The 21,536-nt window shown below is 46.0% G+C and overlaps 2 protein-coding genes across 8 annotated transcripts in view; one reads left to right on the top strand and one right to left on the bottom strand.

Annotated features, from left to right (window-relative positions):
• Positions 1 to 399: 399 nt before the first annotated feature.
• Positions 400 to 16,384, top strand: RNF113A (ring finger protein 113A). 2 transcript variants are annotated; one of them, XM_053259045.1, is made up of 10 exons: positions 400 to 693; positions 8,733 to 8,809; positions 8,922 to 9,026; positions 9,141 to 9,248; positions 9,709 to 9,818; positions 10,829 to 10,935; positions 11,093 to 11,182; positions 13,667 to 13,760; positions 14,279 to 14,385; positions 16,243 to 16,384. In XM_053259045.1, exons 1-10 carry the CDS (start codon positions 525 to 527, stop codon positions 16,311 to 16,313), a joined length of 1,038 nt encoding a protein of 345 aa, XP_053115020.1. In that variant the 5' UTR covers positions 400 to 524; the 3' UTR covers positions 16,314 to 16,384. The 2 variants fall into 2 exon arrangements, with proteins under 2 accessions (XP_053115020.1, XP_053115021.1); XM_053259046.1 differs by lacking the exon at positions 400 to 693 and adding an exon at positions 729 to 788.
• Positions 16,385 to 16,493: 109 nt separating this feature from the next.
• Positions 16,494 to 21,536, bottom strand: part of STRADA (STE20 related adaptor alpha) — a 31,356-nt gene continuing 26,313 nt past the window's right edge. For all 6 annotated transcript variants that reach the window (XM_053259043.1, XM_053259039.1, XM_053259040.1 and 3 more), the window contains 2 exons: positions 20,917 to 20,959; positions 16,494 to 18,810 (listed from right to left, as the gene is read on the bottom strand). In XM_053259043.1, the coding sequence (XP_053115018.1) occupies positions 18,658 to 18,810; positions 20,917 to 20,959 (196 nt within the window). In that variant the 3' untranslated portion in view covers positions 16,494 to 18,657. The remainder of the gene's footprint in view (positions 18,811 to 20,916; positions 20,960 to 21,536) is intronic.

Here is a 21,536-nt window from a genome sequence, read left to right as displayed (position 1 = left end):
CGTAAACATACGCCACCTTCAAGTTCAGATGTACCATTCTATTGCCCTGGCCCCTGAGTAGTGACTTCCCGGTTATTGTTGATACTGTTTTTCTAGTCGTTGGGGGAAATGAGTGTTGCCCAAAGAAACAATAGAGAAACCCAAGATCTTCGTATAATTATGAATAGGTATTATGAATAATGGATATAATAATGAATAATAGAATAATAATATGAATATTCAAAGCGCAAATGTAAAGACATCATTTTTGCAGCTTGGGACAAGTGCTGAGAAAGAATGGCTGCAACACTCACTCACACAAAGCATCTCTCTCGGATTCCAGAAAAGAACAATACTGTTAAATTGCCCCCTTTCTCCCTCCTCTCAGGTGCATACAGAAGCCTTTTACTTCATTGACCAGCAGCACGCATAAGCTTGATATCTTCGTAAATCTCAAGATGAACATTCTAGGTGAACCCGGAAGTTAACGCTCATGTGTGAGTCTATCCTTTAAGTCTACGTTACAAGCAACATAGTGACCAATCATGGCTTCTCAATGGAGGAAAGAGTCAGAGCGCTGTTGTTCCGGTTCCGCCTGGACTCAGATGATCACAATGGCAGATGCGAAGCCTGTTTGCAGCTTTCTCTTCAAGAAACGTCGGCCCGCGCCCGGGAGGGGTCAGCGCAAGAGACCAGACAGCGACCGGGAAGCCGGTGAGGGATACGCTCAACCAATCGTTTTCCTCCGTCGCCTCTGTCACTCGGGGCGACGGCGCGAGCTGCCTTGGAGTGGGGCTGGAGAGGCTCAGGTGGTGTGAAGGACTCGGCTAATGGCTGCGCTTCTGTCTCCTCTCTCTATGGTGACGGGGTGGACCACCATCTGGGGTGGGAGGGAGAGCAGGAGCAGCCCGAGCCACTGTCGCAGTGAGCGCTGGAGGGGAATCTCCACCACGAGCAGCTTCGTTGTTCACCATGACCGCAGGACGGCCGTGGCGCGTCTTTTGGGGGGGAGGTGGGGGCGGGCGGTTGTCTTAGTGAAGGGGGAGTATGTTGTCATCAAGGGTTGAGTTGCCAGCCGTCCAGGACAGGCCTCACGAAATCGGCCTACGTCTCCCAGGAGGAGAGAGCTGGTCTTGTAGTAGCAAGTATGACTTGTCCCCTTTGCTAAGCAGGGTCTGCCCTGGTTGCATATGAATGGGAGACTAGAAGTGTGAGCACTGGGAGATATTCCTCTCAGGGGATGGAGCTGCTCTGGGAAGAGCAGAAGGTTCCAAGTTCCCTCCCTGGCAGCATCTCCAAGATAGGGCTGAGAGAGATTCCTGCCTGCAAACTTGGAGAAGCCGCTGCCACTCTGTGAAGACAATACTGAGCTAGATAGACCAATGACAATGATAGACTCAGGATATGGCAGCTTACTATGTTCAGGTCACTATTGAAAGTAATCTTGCAGTTGCAATGGCTTGACATTATGAAAAGACTGATGAATATTTATATACTGCTTTTCAACAAAGGTTTCCACGGAGGTTTCTATAGATATTAAATAATAAAATAAAATGGCTCCCTTCCTCCAAAGGACTCAATCTAAAAAAGAAAGATAAGATAGACACTAGCAACAGCCCCTGGAGGGATGCTGTGCTGGGGATGGATAGGGAAAATGTGAAAAATAGGGGATGGATATGTAAAAAACTGGAGGAAAACTCCAGAAAGAATAACTTCAGTCAGAGTTGGCAGCCCTGAGCACAGCTGGCTTTTAGAGAGTGGCTGACTTTATTGGGCTGGGTGTGCCAGCTTGCCTGTTGAATTCAAACCCTCTCTTTTTAGCGATAGCTGCTAAATGGAAACTTCATGTTTGGAGACAGCCTACATGTGAACAGCAGTTGCTGAGGGGCAACTTCACTTATTTTTATTTATTTATTGTTAAATTTGTATACCACCTTTCATTAAAACAATCCCAAGGTGGTTCACATAAAAATTAAAAACAAGACTATCAAAATGACACTAAAATATTAAGCTAAAATATAAAAACAAATCTGACTAAAAAGATTTAAAATACAAGCATAAGAACTGTACAAAATACAAAGAAGCAGCAGTAGAGACAATCCTATAAAAGCCTGGGTAAAAAGCTTTCTAAAAACTGTGATGGAGAACGAGGAGCAAATAGCCACCACGAGAGCATTCCAGAATCTGGGGGCATAAGAACAGCCCTGCTAGATCAGGCCCAAGGCCCATCTAATCCAGCATCTTGTTTCACACAGTGGCCCACCAGATGCTGCTGGAAGCCACAGGCAGGAGTTGAGGGCATGCCCTCTCTCCTGCTGTTACTCCCCTGCAACTGGTTCTCAGAGCATCCTGCCTTTGAGTCTGGAGGTGGCCCACAGCCCTCCGACTAGTAGCCCTTGACGGACCTCTCCTCCGTGAAGTTGTCCAAACCCCTCTTAAAGCCATCCAGGTTGTTGGCTGTCACCACGTCCTGTGGCAGAGAGTTCCACAAGTGGATCATGCGTTGTGTGAAAAAGTACTTCCGTTTGTTGGTCCTAGACCTCCTGGCAATCAATTTCATGGAGTGACCCCTGGTTCTAGTGTTGTGTGAGAGGGAAAAGAATTTCTCTCTCTCTCCACTTTCTCCACACCATGCATGATTTTATAGACCTCTATCATGTCTCCCCGCAGTCGTCTTTTTTCTAAACTAAAAAGCCCCAGGTGTTGAAGTCTTGCCTCATAAGAAAGGTGCTCTAGGCCCCTGATCATCTTGGTTGCCCTCTTCTGCACCTTTTCCAGTTCTACAATGTCCTTTTTTAGATGTGGTGACCAGAATTGTACGCAGTACTCCAAGTGTGGTCGCACCATAGTTTTGTATAAGGGCATTATAATATTAGCCGTTTTATTTTCGATCCCCTTCCTAATGATCCCTAGCATGGAATTTGCCTTTTTCACAGCTGCTGCACATTGAGTTGACAGTTTCAACGAGCTGTCCACCACAACCCCAAGATCCCTTTCCTGGTCAGTCACCGACAGCTCAGATCCCATCAGCATATACTTGAAGTTGGGTTTTTTTTTGTCCCAATGTGCATCACTTTACACTTGCTAACATTTAACTGCATTTGCCATTTTGTCGCCCACTCCCCCAGTCTGGAGAGATCCTTTTGGAGCTGCTCACAATCCGTTTTGGATTTCACTACCCGGAAGAGTTTGGTATCATCTGCAAATTTGGCCACCTCGCTACTTACCCCTGCTTCTAGATCATTTATGAATAAATTAAAAAGCACTGGTCCCAGTACAGATCCCTGGGGGACCCCACTTCTTACTTCCCTCCATTGTGAAAACTCTCCATTTATACCTACCCTCTGTTTCCTGTCTTTCAACCAGTTAGCAATCCACACATATACTTGTCCCCTTATCCCATGACTGCTAACTTTCCTCAGGAGTCTTTGATGAGGAACTCTGTCACAAGCTTTTTGGAAGTCCTGGTATACTGTGTCAACTGGATCACCTTGATCCACACACTCGTTGATACCCTCAAAGAAGTCCAATAGGTTGGTGAGGCAACATTTACCTTTGCGGAAGCTATGCTGGCTCACTCCCAGCAGGGCCTGTTCTTCTAGGTGCTTTACCATTTTATCCTTGAGGATGCTTTCCATCAATTTGCCTGGAACGGACGTTAGGCTAACCGGCCTGTAATTTCCCGGATCGCCCCTGGGTCCCTTTTTGAAAATCGGTGTTACATTTGCTACTTTCCGGTCCTCTGTTACATAGCCCGATTGCAGGGATAAGTTGAACATTTTAGCAAGGAGGTCGGCAATTTCACGTTTGAGTTCTTTGAGGACTCTTGGATGGATGCCATCCAGCCCTGGTGATCTGTTAGCTTTCAGTTTTTCCAGACAGTTTAGTACATCATCTCTTGTTACTTCTATCTGACTCAGCTCTCTATCCTCCATCCCTAAAAAGCCTGGTTTAGGAACAGGTATGTGCTCAGTATCCTCTGCCATGAAGACAGACGCAAAGAACTCATTCAGCTTCTCTGCAACCTCCATATCCTTCTTAATAATCCCTTTCACTCCCTCATTGTTTAATGGCCCAACTGCCTCCCTGGCAGGTTTCCTGCTTCTGATGTACTTAAAGAAATTTTTGTTATTCCCCTTGATACTTTTGGCTAAATGTTCCTCAAAATTTCTTTTTGCCTCCCTTATTGTCACCTTGCACTTCTTTTGCCAGAGTTTGTTCTTTTCTGTTCTCTTCATTTGGACTGGCCTTCCAATTTCGGAAGGAAGTCTTCTTCCCTTTTATGGCTTCCTTGAGGGTACCCGTTAGCCATGCTGGCATCCTCCTGGACTTAGTGGTACCTCTCCTCCTTTTGGGTATACAATCTAACTGGGCTTCTAGTATTGTGGTTTTGAGTAAACTCCATGCACTCTGGAGCGAAGTGACTCTCTTGTTTTTCCCTTTCAGCTTTCTTTTCACCATACTCCTCATTTTGGAGACATTTCCTCTTCTGAAATTCAAAATGTCCGTGTTAGACATCCTTGGTGATTCTCTCCCCGCATGTATGCTGAATTTGATGGCACTGTGGTCACTGTTCCCTAAAGGGTCGATGACACTGACGTCACGCACCAGGTCCTGGGTGTCACTCAGAATTAGGTCCAAGGTTGCCTTCTCTCTGGTTGGTTCCATGACCAACTGTTCTAGGGCACAGTCATTTAGTGTATCTAGAAATTTGACCTCTTTGTCCTGACCTGACTGTGAGTTTACCCAGTCTGTGTGTGGGTAATTGAAGTCACCCATGATTACAGCCCTGCCTCTCCTTGACGCCTCCCTGATTTCCTCCTGCAACTCCCAGTCACTGTCGGCATTTTGATCTGGACGGCGCTAGGACATCCCCAGTATCACGTTCCCTTTCAGGCCTTGTATAGTCACCCACAGTGTTTCTGTGGAGGACTCCAGTCCACCTAGGTTTTCTAGCTTGTTAGATTCTTTTCCTTCTTTAACATACAGTGCTATTCCACCTCCAAGGCGCCCCTCCCTGTCCTTTCTGTAGAGTTTATACCCAGGGATAACTGTGTCCCACTGGTTCTCACTGTTCCACCATGTTTCTGTTATGTCCACTATATCTATTTCTGCGTTAGTAACCAAGCACTCCAGCTCACCCATCTTGGCTCGGAGGCTTCTGGCATTGGCATATAAGCACCAATACACTGAATCTCTCCCCTGAAGTATGCTTTTCTTTGGACTCTGATCTGCTGGCACCGGCTCCTGTCTGCTCTTTATGTGGTTCTGCTCTGTCCCCATTAGTTTTATCTGAATTCTTTGCAGCCTCACACTTTAAAGGATGGCTTTTGCCAAACGGGATACTGCCCAGCTCCCATCGGCTGTTCCCCAGGTGTCATTTTAAAAGCTGCTCTGCAACCTTTTTTATTTTAAGCGCCAGCAGTCTGGTTCCATCTTGGTTCAAGTGCAGCCCGTCCCTTTTGTACAGGTCTTGCTTGCCCCAAAATGTGTCCCAGTGCCTAACAAATCTAAACCCCTCCTCCTGGCACCAATGTCTCATCCACACATTGAAACCCCTCAGCTCTGCCTGCCTCACTGTACCTGTGCGTGGAACAGGTAGCATTTCTGAGAATGCTACCTTGGGGGTCCTGGACTTCAATACACTACCTATCAGCCTAAATTTGGCTTCCAGGACCTCCCGACTACATTTCCCCACATCGTTGGTGCCGACATGCACCACGACAGCTGTCTCCTCCCCAGCACTGCCTAGGACCCTATCTAGATGCCGCGTGATGTCCGCAACCTTCTCACCAGGCAGGCAAGTCACCGTGCGGTCAACACGCGGGTCACAAACCCATCTCTCTATACCTCCAATGATCGAATCACCCACTACAAGGAGGCCCCCACCCCCCCAGAGGAGTATCCCCTGTGCGAGAGGATATGGGCTCATTATCCATGGAAGGGGTCCCTTCTAAAGGAGCATTTCCCTCCTCCTCCGACCGATGTCCTCCTTGCCCAACACCTTCATTCTCCCTGACAGCCTAGGAGCTACCAGCCCTGGAGTGGGATGCCTCTATCACATCCCTGAAGGTCTCGTCCACATGCCTCTCTGTCTCTCTGAGCTTCTCCAGATCCGCCACCTTGGTCTCAAGGGAATGGATTTGTTCCCTGAGGGCCAGGAGCTCCTTGCACCGAGCACACACTCATGACTTCTGCCCATGAATAGTCATACATGTTGCACTCTGTACAATACACTGGGAAGTGCCCCTTCCCCTGCTGACTTTCTATCTTCATACTGTCTTGTTGGCTGTTTAAAGTATTTAGAGATAGTTTATTGGAAGTAGTTTATTTGAAGGATAGGTCTCAGCTGTAATGGTCAGCTATTTAACTGTCCAAACAGCCTTTCCCAAGATATGAGGGATACGAGGAAGGGATATGTACTTATGTTCCCTTCTCCACCAGGCTCCTTGTGATCACAGGGGTTTGTTCCAAACTCCCCCGCACACTTCCAGCTAAACTCCTGCAAAACTCCTATGTCCTGTTTGTTATTCCTGTTCGCTATGCTCGCTATTCCTGTTCTTGATGTCCGCAACCTTCGCACCAGGCAGGCAAGTCACCGTGCAGTCAACACGTGGGTCACAAACCCGCAGCAACAGAGAAGGCCCTGTCCCGTGTGCATGACAGCTGAGCCTCCCTTATTGTCAGCACCTGGAGCACAGCCCCCTCAGATGACCTCGTCAAGTGGGCAGCAACCCTTGAGAGCAGGCCGTCCCTCAGGTATCCCGGGCCCAAACCTTTAAGGGCTTTAAAGGTCAAAACCAGCACCTTAAATTGGACCCGGAAACAAACTGGTAGCCAGTGCAGCTCTTTCAAAATGGGTGTGATGTGCTCCCACTGGGCAGCTCCAGATAAAACCCTAGCTGCCTCATTTTGCAGTAGCTGCAGTTTCCAGATATTCTTCAAGGGCAGCCTCACGTAGACCGTGTTACAGTAATCCAGCCATGACGTGACTAAGGCATGGGTAACTGGCCAGATCTGCCTTCTCGAGAAATGGATGCACCTAGCACACTAGCTGAAGCTGTACGGAGGCACCCCTGGCCACCGCCTCCTCCTAAGCTTCCAAAAGCAGAACTGGGTCCAGTAATACTCCCAAGCTGCGTACGTGCTCCTTCAAGGGGACTCCAGCCCCATCCAGAACCGGTAAAATCTCCTCATCCCAATTGGCTCTTCTACTGACCAACATTACCTCCTTCCTGTCCGGATTCAGTCTCAGTTTATTAGCCCACACATCCAACCCATCACGGCCTCCAGCCCCCGATTCAGGACATCCACTGCCTACCTAGGATCAGGTGACAAGGAGAGATGAGCTGAGTGTCATCTGCATATTGCTGACAACTCAGTCCAAGTTCCCGGATGTCCTCTCCCAGCGGTTTCATGTAGATGTTAAACAGCATGGGGGACAAAACCGAATCCTGCGGGACCCCACATGCCAATGGCCATGAAGCCGAGCAGTAGTCCCCCAGCATCACCTTCTGGACCCTCTCCCCAAGAAAGGACTGGAGCCACGCCAAAGCAGTACCTCTGATTCTCATACTCGAGAGGCAGTCCAGAAGCATACCATGGTTGATGGTATCAAACACTGCTGAGAGGTCCAGCAGAACCAACAGGGACATATTCCCTGTCTAGTTCCTGGCGTAGGTCATCAACTAGAGTGACCAAGGCAGTTTCAGTCCCATTTCCAGGGCGGAAGCCAGAGTGAAAAAAGTCCAGATAATCCGTATCATCCAAGACCCTCTGCAGCTGGGATGCCACCACACACTCTATCACCTTGCCCAAAAAGGGAAGGTTAAAGACAGGTCTATAGTTGTCCGGGTTGGAGGGATCAAAGGAGGGCTTTTTAAATAATGGTCTTACCATCGCCTCCTTGAGGCACGATGGCATCCTGCTCTCTCTTCATGTCCTGTTTGTGAGCTTCCTAGAAGCATCTGGATGACTACTGTGGGAAATAGGGAAAATAACAATGAGAGAGACATCGGATGGGGCTCTTCCTATGTTATTTTCTGCCTCTTGCACCCCATGAACAGTTAATTTCAGCTTAACAAACTTTCTAACATATTCTAACTTCTCTAACATTTTCATGAGAGAAGAGCACATTTCATGCAATTTAAATGTCACATTCAAATAAATGCAAAGCTATACTTGGAGATCATTTTTAAGATAATATTTGTAAATTTTTTAGATGTGTAACCCAATAGCACACACTTCCTTTCTTCCATTTTACATTTTAAAACAAAACATTAAGGTATAGAGAACTTTAAAATGCTAATTTTTTGCATGCCTAGAGAGTTATGAATGTATATTATGTAGTTACGCATATATGCCTGTCACTTGAAAGAGGTTAGACTGAACATTGAATCTATTCATTAAGTTATTAAGCTTATGAAACTACATTTTGGACATGGACACTTGTTCATAGAAACTTTGAGCAGTGAAATGGTTCTGGAATGTTTCCCCATTATGGGAAACTTTCCATCTCACATCACGGTGTACTGCTGAACATAATATGTGGGAACAGTACATAATCAAGGCATGACCTTTTGAATAGAGCTTGCCTGCCTTTGCTCATGTTTACATGGACAGTGTAGCTGGCAGATAGTTCTTTGCCAAACAAGCAACTTGGGGCCTGAAGGGGCTGCCAGTATTCATCCATTTTAGTATGTATTGACTTTGGTAATGAAGTGTGTTTCTTTCCCTCCCTCTCCTGGCAATAGGAAGCAGCAGTGATGAAGGCAGCGCAGTAGTTAAGAAGCAGAGACGCAAGGAAGTCTCCAACCCCATGATTCAAAAGGTGATGCAAGTCTGTCTGTCAGTTCTCCCCTGGATTTTGGGCGAGTGAAGATGTGCCCTCTTGTATATTTCTGGATCTAACATGCATGTTCTCAAATTCTCCCATCTTTCAGACTAAAAGAAGCACAAAGGACAATACATCATATGGGTCCAGCAGCAGTGATGATGAGGGCAAGTCTCAAGGAGTTGGAGTCTCCTATAAGTCAACGAGATCTGCGGTACGGGTGCTTTCGAGGCAACACTGCTGCTTTGGGGAACCTCTCTAATAATTGATATCATTGCAGAAAGAGCCCTTTGTTAGCTTAACATGTTCACTGTCCCTTGTGTTGTAGAAACCTGTGGGTCCAGAGGACATGGGGGCAACAGCTGTGTATGAACTGGATACAGAAAAGGAGAAAGATGCCCAAGCCATCTTTGAACGTAGCCAGCAAATACAGGAGGTAAATATCTGATTAGCTCCCATTTCTTCCCTTGATGTTAACTTATCTTATGACTTCATGCAATGGAAAAAGATCAGGCCTTCTCAGTTTCCATTTTGCCTCTCATCCTCATTTCCATCTAGAATTTGGCTGCTAGAATTGGTTTTTTCCTAACCACTTGGATGTGGTCTCAGCCTCTTTTTGCTCACCTTCTCTCTTCCTCTTCAGCTGCAGTATAATATTGTTTTTACTTTTCTATTACTGTTCATGGATATGCTTTCTACTGTCACTCCAGTCTCATATCTGTGTTCCAGCCAATAACTTCCTTTCCTCATTCTCTGCCATTTTTAGAGCTGCTTCTTGGCACTTCTGTGTTGGAATTAGAATGATGCCTCATGATGAACAAGAGGCAGATGTGGTTACCAAGTTGCCCTGCTTATTTGTTGTTGTCATCTTTTGCACCCTTCCTTTCTCTTTTTAGGAACTCAGAGGAAAGGATGATGATAAGATTTACCGTGGGATCAATAATTATCAAAAGTATGTGAAGCCAAAAGATACATCAATGGGGAATGCCTCCTCAGGCATGGTAAGGTAAGACAGGAAAATTTGGTGGTTCTCCCAGGGGGTGGGAAAGCATTGGCAACATTGAGACTTGCCAGCAGAGCAACTTAGTCTATGTGCTTATGCCTCAAGAAAGTCTGGCTTCTTTCTGCAGAATGTTGTATCCCTTTCGTGTTGGGGATGCTCACAGTTCTGCTTACGTTCTCCATTTACGTTATTAGTTGACCTTAAATACTGTGATGCTACAACTGGAAATTTCCTCAAAATACCACAGGGCAGAAGATACTAGAGATGCGCACGAACCTGTTCGGAGTCCCTTTTACGGGCCTTTGAACACAGGGCTGGTTCAAAGATCAAAGGCCCCGGTGGGGGGGGGGGGAGTGGCACACTTATCCCTCCCTCTGCTTTCCCCCTGCTGGCATTATTTTTTCATAAAAACCTTTGGGGCGGCAGCATACCTCCCTGCCGCCTTGTTGCCCTTCTTGGCTGGAAGTACCTGGCACGCATATCGCATGTGCACGCACACCCGTCTGGCGTGCATACACGCGCATGTGATGGGCGGACATGTGCTCGGTACTTCCGGCCACTTCTGGCCGAGGATGGCAACGGGGCGGCAGGGAAGTATGCTGCCACCCCAAAGGTTTTTATGAAAAAATAATGCCTGCGGGGGGGAAAGCGGCAGGAGGGATCAGTGCACCCTCCCCCCGCCCTTGAAGCGCTACCCCCGCCACATCCGGACCGCCCAGCCGCAGTTCCGTGCACATCCCTAGCAGATACCGCAGAGCATTAAAAAAGAGCAGATGTTTTGAATGCCTTGTACAGCCATTCTTCCACTCGGTCTATCAAACCATTAATTAAACTCACCTCTTTTCAGCAAAATATTTTGGGTACCACTATTGACTCCTGTTTTGTACCTCCCCCCCCCCCACACACTGCCATCTGACAGTCTCCTGTCCCATCCTTGCACCCCCACCAAGCCTTATCCTTTCCTTGTGCCTAATACACCAGCAGCTGTGTCAGTTTCCTGTTCTTCATTTCAGGAAAGGACCTATCCGAGCCCCAGAGCATCTCAGGGCCACTGTGAGGTGGGACTACCAACCAGACATCTGCAAAGACTACAAGGAGACGGGGTTTTGTGGTTTTGGAGGTGAATGGCTTTTTCATTTTCTTTCCTGAACACAGATTTTCATATACCCCACCAAGCATGTGGTGGAGTGTCTCTCTCTGCCAAATGTGTTGGCAGCAGGGTGGAAATGACCAAGGGTGATTGTAAACACACTTGTACCTGTTTGCTTTTCCTACAGACAGCTGTAAATTCCTCCATGACCGGTCAGACTACAAGCATGGCTGGCAAATTGAGCGAGAGCTGGACGAGGGACGCTATGGTGTTAATGGTATGTGCAGTCCCTCTCCTTGCCTGCATTTGTTCCAGTGCTAGGTAGCCCTTTAAGCAACTTGGCTGAAGGAATACACTCATCCCATGTGTACGTGACATAAACCTTAAAGCAGAAGCAGGCAGACTTCAGGCTTTGCTAGAACCCTGAGGTCTACCAATTGGAGCAAGACCCAGAATGGTGTCCTAGGGGATGGAGCTGGACCCCAAATGGTGGCAGAGGGAGTGGGGTCAGTTACCTCTTGCACCCCATGAGCCATTCAGTGCAGTGCAATGCAAGTGCTTCAGCACCATCCATGCTGCTGTATGTGTCTCCAACTCTGCCGGTGCAGTTGCAGAACAGGGCTGTTCCACTCCAACTTAAAATTGCTCAACCAGTCGCACAGTTGTACCTTCATTGAAAATAATGGTGGTAGCATCGTGCAACTGTGGTTGGAGTGGAACAGCCCTGTTCTGCAGCTGCACAGGTGGAATTTGAGATGTGTGTGGCAGCACAGGCATTGAAGCACTCCCATTTGTTGTTGTGTTGGCCACTATTTGCAGGTTTAAGGGACAGCCAGTTGCATCAGCATTCTTAGTCATAAAGTCCCATTTTAGAGCTAGGCTGGATCCTGACTGATGTTCTGTCCACCTTTTGATATAAAGCAAGTGCGACTGCTTTGAAGGATCAGGATTAACACTAAAGACGATTAATTGGGTTGCAAATCCACTTGGAGTTGCATTGGTAAAAACACTTGTTACAAGACACAACACACTCGGAGAGATTATTGTGGAAGCTTTGGGATTAAATGCTATCCTAAGTATCTCTGTTTTGTCCATCTTTAACTTTAATGATTGATTTTCTAATGTCGTTCTTAATCTTTTTGGTTTCTCTCTCAGTAGTTAGTTTCTATTGTTAGCCATTTCTATCTCAACTCTGAAGCATCATCCCTAGGAATCCCTAAAGAAATGAGCTGATGTTCCTTAATGCTTGTTTGCTTCCCCACTACACCTGCAAATCATTAACGGAAAAAATCTGCAACGTTTTAAAAATATATAGTTTAAGCGTCTACAGTTTGGTTAAAGTGTGTCCCCATCTTTTTTAATACATGTGCTCCTTGGTCTAAAAATCTCCCCAGAACCTACCAAATAAAAACTCTTCTACTACCATCTCACTCTTAAATTGAGGCCTGGCAACTTTGACTTTCTAGGACCTGCATTCTAAAAATATTACTTTGTAGCCTCAGTTTGCTTTCCCAGGATTTCTCAGTGTCCTTAGTGCCCAGGGGTGCCCTTCCTTGCGGACTTCCAAGCGGAGGTTCAGTCCCCTACACCCCCTGGGGCCCCCCAGTTGTTGGTTGTTGTTTTTAATGTACCAGGGGTGGCCGTGCTGCACCACCGCCCACGCTGTGCCTGGTGACGAGTCACTTCCCTGCCCAGCCGTAGCAGGCAGTGCTAGCAAGCAAGCGTGTGAGGTCACGTGATGCATGCATGTGTTAGCATTGCATCACACGAGCCAGCTAGGCAGCAGTGCATGAGGGAGTGGAGCATGCTGTGATTCGAGCGGGCAGGGCTGCAGTTGAGGCCAGCGGCTGGGTATTTTCTGCGCCTAGGAGGTGAGAGGCAGGCAAGCAGCCACAGCAGGCAGCCCAGCAGTCGCTGACTCTCCTGTCCCACTCGGAGGCTCCATGTTGGCAACACCCAGTCCAGTAACAGTGGGGGTAGAGGCGGCGGTGGTGGCCAGCCCAGCAGGCACACCTGCAGTGAGCCAGGCAAGCCGGTGTATCTGTGCATGCCTCCCTTCTAGGTGGGTTACCAACTTCCATTTCCAAACACACACACCCAGCCCAGACTACCATCGTGTGAGCAAGAACTGGTAAACTGAGTCCTCCATGGTGTGTGTGTGTGTGTGTGTGTGAGAGAGAGAGAGAGAGTGCGAGCTCACTAGCTGTTCCCTAATAACTATCAAAGGCATAGATGCCACTTATTGCACAAAGGACAATGGCTGACACCTGGTCACCAAAGTGAACATAAAACCAGATGCTATGCTCAGAGGAGCAATCTACACTTTTTAAATGACTTTGTCCATCCAGTTGCTGGTCGATTTTTCAGCTGCATCTACTTTCTACAGTGGTGTTGGCTACTTCCACATAAATCCGTTTGGCTCAGGGTAGTCAAGGCTCTAAATACTTGGCAATATTTAGCATAATCATGCTTCCACATAGCCCACTCGTAACCAGCTGTCTGCCTACGGGAGCAAGTGTGCCCCTGCCTTCTGCATCTGTATAAAAACCTAGTGTAGAGAGGAAGATGCCTGTTCACATGGACAATTTAATTAATTGAACCCAATAATTTCATCCCATATGCTGGTGATGGAAATATGTAGATGGTGAGATCATCTGTTCTTGGCAAGGTAACAGCTCCCTACACAAGGCAGAGATGCAAAAGTTCTTTGTTTAATTGTGAGTGGCAGCAGAAACAAGTTAACACTTCTTCTCTTGTGTAGATGATGAAAACTATGAAGTAAGCAGTGATGAGGAGGACCTGCCTTTCAAATGTTTCATCTGCAGACGCTCCTTCAAGAACCCTGTGATGACCAAGTAAGATGGCTGGTGAATCTAGGTCTCCTTAAGTCCAGATGTTGGGACCTTTCAAATGAACCTGTGATTTATCCTGTGGGAGGGCGGGGGATGTGGCAAAATGGTGACAGGGTTGCACATATTGCATGAAACTGCACAAGCACCAGGGGGTGGGGACAGGGGACAAGTTGATATTGAGCTCTGCTTGCTCTAACTAGGTAAAAGGGGTCACAGCTTGAAGCGGACACAGAAGGAAACCCTGCTCCTACCAGTCTTCTGCCATAAATCTCTCATTCATGCTTTTTAGCCTACTAGTGTATGAGATCACCCAGGTTGGTAGGGGTATGTTTATGAGACAGACAGACAGACAGAGGGACACCTCAACAGCATAGTGTGGTGTTGTCCATCCCAATTAAAGATGGTGGATACATGAACATTTTGTGGCAAAAGTGGGCTCCTGTGAAGACAGTAATTATCAATTAAAATTATAGTAAAAGGAAAATAGGCAGATTAGTTCTTACTAGAATTTCTTGTTTCAGGTGTAAACATTATTTCTGTGAGAGCTGTGCTCTACAACATTATCGCAAGTCCCAGAGATGCTATGTATGTGACCAACAAACAAATGGTGTCTTCAACCCAGCCAAAGGTACTCTGACCTGTAGATTCCTTGATAGGGGTGGATAGAAAAAAGCATGCTATAGCTCTTTTATCTAAGTTACAGACTGAGTGACTCATTCTTCAAAATATTGAAATGTTTTAGCAACAGCACCACCACCACACAAAAAAGCCTATGCAGTTCTAGTGGATAAACTTATCAGTTATACTAGTAGCCTAAAGGTTGAGATCTTTTGAAATTCCACTGAAATGGGAGGAAATAAAATACTACTGCCACTGCAAAGATGGTATTTTAACAGCAGTTGGCAATGATCTATCAGGATTCTGATAGACTTTTGATAAAATGGGCTAACTTCATTGCTGGTAATCATGTGTGGTGATAAGGGATGGTGACGGACATGATCTGCAGCTCTCCAGCACCAAAAGGTGACTTGTAGTTCTGCATGCAGCTCTTCAGCATCCCTGTACTGAAGGCTGCTTTGTGCAGCAGACCAGATGGGGAGAGGCGTAGTGTTCTCCGCTCTTCCCTCCTTCCAAATACCCTTTATACCTGCATAAATCTGTTCCTGAGGGCTGAGACACCCTCAGGAACAGATTCATTCCAGGAGGGAGAGGAAGAGAGACAAAAATGGCTCCCTGCTCCTCCTCCATGCCCAGTCCAGGTATCTACAAACTTAGGCTTAGCTCACTAACCAGGCATTATTTGGGGTTGCTACCAATCCCCTCTTCTGTCATTTGCACTGGGCTATGCAGATGTTAAGCAGTGGCAGCCCTCTCCTACTGATTTCCTCTCAAAAATGGCAGTAGCAACTGGACCTCTTGTGAGGAGATCCATGTGGTGCTGGGTATCCTGCTTACCTGAGGGCTGGGGGCACTGCCACTGGCAAGCCCTGCACTGAAGGCTGCTTGTGTATCTGCAGTCCTTCTGTTGCTATGCTGTGGATCATGTCAGCTAGTCAAAATATCATTGCTTATAACTTATTTGACCAAGTGGTAATCCTGTTTGGACTACTCGATATGGAAGTGGAGGCAAATATGGAAGCAGTAAGAACAGAAATAGTAACTGTATGAATCTTTCCACCCTCCTTTGGTTGAAGGTTAATAGGACAGGGTTAATAACCATAATACATAGATTTGGGCGGAGTACAAGGAGGATAGCAAATTCTTTCCAATGAAGTGTGACTAAATACTATTTTATCATATGTGGTTGTATGTAGATCCCGCTCCCCCCCATTTCATGTTTTGTTTATCGGTAACATGAAAGAAACAAGAGTTTGAGCACTCCTATGTTGCCCTGGGTGGTTTTTGTAAGCCATGACTTAAAGGCAAAGTATGAGGACTGAAGAACTGATTTGAACAGCTATAAGGCTTTCATTTGGGCCTTACGAGTGCCCAGCTAAGAGCAGGAGAAAGCAATTCCTTTCAGGTTCCTGAATTGTTTGTTCTATGGCATAATACAGCTGGGTTGAGAACTTTCCTGAGGCAAAGGAATAAAGTAGGGAATTGTACTCTTCCTACCCGCATGCATGGTCTTATTAGATTTGCCTATTTCATCCTAGGGATACATAGGAAGCTGCCATTTACTGAGTCAGACCATGAGTCTATCTAGCTCACTATTGTCTTCACAGACTGGCAGGAATCTCTCTCAGCCCTATCTTGGAGATGCTGCCAGGGAGGGAACTTGAAGCCTTCTGCTCTTCCCAGAGCGGCTCCATCCCCTGAAGGGGAATATCTTACAGTGCTCACCCTTCTAGCCTCCCATTCATATGCAACTAGGGCAGACTCTGCTTAGCTAAGGGGACAAGTCATGCTTGCTACTACATGACCTGCCCTAAGGATAAAAGGGTTTCATTTAAAAAATCAACTCATACTTCATTTTGTTTGACAGAGTTAATAGCAAAGCTGGAAAAACACAAGGCTGAAGAGGGAACTACAGAGAATGCTGAGGAGCCAGAGTAATACTGGGATACCACCACTCTTACAATCCTCCTGAAAGCTAGTTTTATAACTGAATAAATATTTCTAGAAAATTTGGCCCCTCAAGCTTTGTGCTTCCACTTACAGGCAGACAGCTCTTTTCATATAGCAATATTCACTGCAGAGTAAACTGTCAGCATGTTGCATCAGGTAAGAGAAAAATACAGAAATAATCTTTTATTGGCAATAAAACTAGAAGAGCAAACTTGGCATAGATTCAAGTAGACCGTAACATGCTCATGCACACACATGCACGCACACACAGTCCTGCAGCCAGCCAGATGCAGGAGGCTGGGCTCAGTATCTGGATTAGGTAAAAATGCTTCTGAAAATAGCCTATACAGGAAACATTTGGAAGAAAAAGCCAGTGCACAGCAAGAAGCATAGCAAAGGCAGAACCACAAGGGCACACATTTGAGATTCTGCAAGTTTCCATCATCAGTCAGTATTTATGCAAGATGAAGACTACAGCAGATGAGACGGTGTTTCAGAATGAAAAAATACAGCCAAAATAGGCAGGGAGGGAGATTTGGAAGAGAAATAGACAAAGTTGCCTTCTCATTCCAGACAGCTGCTCTGGAACCGACGATGTATCAGAGCAACTCATCTATTCTCTGGAGGAGGCAAGTGAAGTTTTCTGTTTAAAGAACAAGAGCAGATAGGTGTGCATGGAATAGGTTGTGTGTGCTGTTATGAGCTCAGACTGCAAAAGAGCCTGAATGTTCTGACTGAAACACCAGGGTGACCAAGCCAGTCTGAACATTGAGTGTTCCTGCTTTTATTTAAATATATATATTTATGGTGCTGGAGGTGACAAGAGGTACCTTTTAACATTAATGGAACCCTTACCAGTGGTAATGCAGGCACTGCAAACCGCCACCATGTGGTGCTCTGGCATGTGTGGAGGCCAGGTGACATGAGCTGTAGTGGGAAACATGCTGCCATACAAGATGCCAGCCAGAGTGCTGCAGTGGTATGAGAGTACTTTGATTAATTTAATGTTAAGAACCCAGTACTGCCCTCACGATTTTATTTTTTTCTTTTTTTTAAAGAACAGGAACACTCGGAAAGTTCCAAACAGAAGGGCTTGTTTTGTTCCGAGCTTGGAACAGGGCCCCCACCCACCCACCCAGGCACCTTTTTAAGAGGTGTTCTGTTCCAAGCTCGGAACACTTGAAACAGCCCATTCTGAGTTTGGAATGTTCTACACAGCTGTAGCAGACAGTACTCCAGCTTTGCTTAGATGCACAGAAAAAAGGTGAGCCACGACAGCCGTAATGACACTAGTGAGAAATGCTGCCTTATCCAGCAAGTACAGAGGCTGCCCATCTGACTTGCTGCTGGCAGCTTTGAGCACCATGGCGTTAATCTGCCATCCCTACCATATGTCTTTGTCAAACAACAGGGTGGGGGCAGGTGGGCAGGAAGAGAGAGAAGATGGGGGGATTCTAGACAGAAGACTAAGCTCAGTTCAAGCAGGGTTGAGTGAGAGTGCCCCTGCCCCTTTGCCATCTCCTGTGTAGGCAGTGAGTTGAAGTGAGGGGTGATTTTCAGAGGGCAAGCAAATGTTTTTGAAACAAAATGTTTGGTTTTAAAAGACAGGAGGGCAGGACATACCAGCATGACAGTGGCAGAGCGGCTGTGTTTACATTTTGCTAAGCTTGCAAGCAGAAGTCCTCTCAGCAGCTGCCATCCCTCACCATTATATACCATACTAGGGCACATCTGGGGAAGTGTGGTACCTACACTGCAGATACAGGAAAAATTAAAGAGGGAATGGCACCATTGCTGCCGCCACACTGGTACATCCTACCCTCAAACTTAAAAAAAGAAGAGAAGTGACCAAAATTTTGATTTAGGCTTAGCTATAAATAGTACCTGCTACTTGGTTTTGCAAAACCATCAGTTTTCCACTGGTGACCCTATGGGCAAGAATGCTTTGTAGTTAACATATGAACACCCAAACACTCTCAAAAGGTAGATCTGAACAGAGGATGACTACAAGAAAGACACCAGAATGCCTGCTCTTGGGCCAGTACTCCTGCAACAGCACACAAGGAAAAGGGCTCAGTTGAACTTCATTTTGATGGCAAACACGCTTCAACCTGGACAGCAGAAAATGGAGGTCCAGCACCACATAGTCACCATGTATTCCACCCATGCTTGGTCTGCTCCTATCCTTGTGCCAACATCTGGATCACTTCCTAAGGAAGATGTGTAAACTTCTGCAATGAAACATTCATCATGGCTTTGTGAGAAAAGGAAGAGGGTTAAATAAATTAACCATGTCTCTAGAAAGCTTCTTCACAAAGGCTCCAGGACCAGACTAGAACTCCCAGTCTTCCATCTCAAGCTGTTCCAAGTTGGATACCAGTTCAAAAATACAACTAGGATCTTGCACGTGCATGCCCTCATAGCTGGCGATTGGTGTGACGGGATACAACAGTTCAGGGAGTGCTTCCGATGCACGGCGTTTGATCTGGAGGACAAGGAAGAAGCAAACCAGATCTAAAACAAGCATAATTAAGCACACTGGGCCAGCAAGATTAACTGGAAATTTACAGTGACCTATTCTCACACATCCTGCTAACTGTTCTTCCATTAGGTGGGATCACCTAAAAGTGCACTTGGAATATTTCGGCATTCATTTAGGGCAGGCTTCCCCAAACTGCGGCCCTCCAGATGTTGCTGAACTACAACTCCCAGCATCCCTAGACACAATTTTATGTGGCTGGGTATGCTGGGAGTTGTAGTTCAGCAACATCTGGAGGGCCGCAGTTTGAGGAAGCCTGATTTAGGACATCAAAACTGCATATATTAGTTTGGCATCCTGGGTATCTGACTTTGTCATTGAAAGAATTTTTAAAAAATCTAGTTTATTAGTTTAATATCTGTACAGATAGACAACCGAGATGGGACTGTTGCCTTCATACCCTGCTGGGGGTTTCTTAGAAGTATCTGGCTGGCTAGTACTGTGAACAGAATGTGGATTAAATGGACCGCCCAGACTCTTATGCTCAGGGAAAACAGGTACAGTGGCTGAAAATGAGAAACCAAATTGTATTTTGGGGAGTGCTCTCAGAGATAGCAGACAACACCCAGACTGAGTGTTGCATGCAAGGAGGGATGATATTCAGCCATCTCCCCCTCCCTCACATCTGCAGCTGCCTCCTGAAAATATGTTTTTGAGGGTTGGGAAAGGTTTCGGCCAGCAGAGAAATGGATGAAATTGCTCTCAGTGCAGAGGATTTTTGTGAGTTCAGTATACAATTGCTGTTCTTTCTTCTACTGCACACCAATATACCACTGCACCAGGGCTGCTCTCCTTCGGCCCACCTGCAGATGTTGGCCTACAACTTCCATAATTTCTGACTGTCAGACACTGTGGCTGGGGATTATGAGAGCTGTAGTCCAAAAACAGCGGGGGGGGGGGCCTAAGTCGAGCTGGCCTGCTCTACACCCTTCTTGTCTTTATAATACATTAAACATACACACACTTTTTGAAAAACTGTCTGAACAGCTCCAAGGGCAATTGGAAGAAATCAGTAATTTAGTTTTAGGTTATAGTGGAGACAATCTAAAATAAGGCCAACAAGTCAATACAAGAATGGGCAAAAGTGAATAGGAGAACAGTCTGAAGGATGGGAGTGAGAAACTACTTTACCAAAGGACACTGCTACTTGTTTGGGGCCAGTGGCCAACTGCACGGCTATTCCAGCTGTGTAGGCAGGCTGGCATGCATTTTCCAAATAGGAAGACAAATTGTCACAAAAAGGTTTCAAGCCCTGAGAGTGATATCTGGACAAGAATTATCTCCTTTATGCAGAGATGACATTGCCTCAGCCACTTGGGATGGAGGCAGAATTGTGTTCCATTCTTGTGCTAGCTACAGGAACTCACAGGCAACTGAGAAGGCAGGAAAGTGTCTCCACATTGAGCTGCAAGAGCAAAAAAACTAACCACCATACTGCTCATGCATACCAAGATACAGTTTTGCCCCCTGTTCAACAACAACAACAAATATTTATAAACCGCTTTTCAACACAAGTTTCCAAAGCACTTTACATGGAGAAATAATAAATAAATAAGATGGCTCCCTGTCCCCAAAGGGTTCACAATCTAAAAATAAACATAAGACAGACACCAGCAACAGTCACTGGAGGGGTACTGTGCTGGGGGTGGATAGGGCCAGTTACTCTCCCCCTGCTAAATAAAGAGAACCACCACTTTGAAAAGGTGCCTCTTTGCTCAGTTAGCAGGGGACAGTCAACCTGTTCCTTGCACAAACCCATCTCCCTTGGAATTCTTGCCCTCAACTAAATTTAAAAATCTTAACTCAGCAAGAGGAACCCAAAGCTTGTAATCAACAAAGAGTGTTAATCAAGTGCAGGCTTCTGATTTCACACAGCCTTGGAAAACACAATTTGTTCATAAAGTTATGTTTTAAAGGTTTCATCAGCAAGGTTTCTCTCTTCTCACCCCCCAACCCCACCCCACCCCAATTCCAAAGGCCTACTCTGTTCTAAAGTAGTATGAGAAGACAGGCACATTACTAGGGTAAATATAAGGAAAACTTCCAGTTTACCTGTTTGAAAAAGGAATGGTTGAGAAGGGCACTTGCGCTTGGCCTGTGCAAGAAAAACAAGAATCGAGCCTGAAATCTAGTAAACCCAGCTATTGCTATGAACAGAAAGGCTGTTTATGTATCATATTTATATACTGCCCCAAACCCCTGTCTCTGGGCAGTTTATAGTAAAACACAATTTGAAATTTAACACGAATTCTATGAATCTAATTAAAAGTCTGAATGAACAAATGCATCTTAACCGCCTTTTAAAAAGTTATCAGAGATGGGGAGGCTCTTATTTTTGAAAGAGCAAATTCCAAAGGCTCAGGGCAGAAATGGAGATGGCATGTCCCCAGGTAGCCACCTGATGAGCTGGTGGCAACTGCAGATGGAAATCCCCAGATTTACTTATTTATTTTTCAAGTTTGTAGGCAAACTTTGTCTCTGGGCAGTTTACAACACAAAACAATTTAAAACCACAGTACAGTTAAAAAGCTTGGGTGAAAAAATAAGTCTTTAGACCAGAGACTTTTAAAAAGTTGTCAGATTATCTCAATAGGCGGTGGGGCTCATAACAAAGAAGGCATTCTCTTAAATACCCTGGACCTAAGCTGTTTAAGCACTTTGTATTTTGCCTG

This window comes from Hemicordylus capensis, chromosome 6 (assembly GCF_027244095.1).
Source record: "Hemicordylus capensis ecotype Gifberg chromosome 6, rHemCap1.1.pri, whole genome shotgun sequence".
NCBI lineage: Eukaryota > Metazoa > Chordata > Lepidosauria > Squamata > Cordylidae > Hemicordylus > Hemicordylus capensis.
The sequence above is the reverse complement of the archived record's forward strand: the minus strand, read 5'-3'. Positions and strand labels throughout refer to the sequence as shown.

Excerpts from the sequence above, each read along its gene's own strand:
- RNF113A (XM_053259045.1), top strand. The coding sequence starts at position 525 with ATGGCTTCTCAATGGAGGAAAGAGTCAGAGCGCTGTTGTTCCGGTTCC. Across the intron at positions 694-8,732 it reads AGACAGCGACCGGGAAGCCG|GAAGCAGCAGTGATGAAGGC; the intron begins GTGAGGGATACG and ends TCCTGGCAATAG. Across the intron at positions 9,819-10,828 it reads GCCTCCTCAGGCATGGTAAG|GAAAGGACCTATCCGAGCCC; the intron begins GTAAGACAGGAA and ends TCTTCATTTCAG.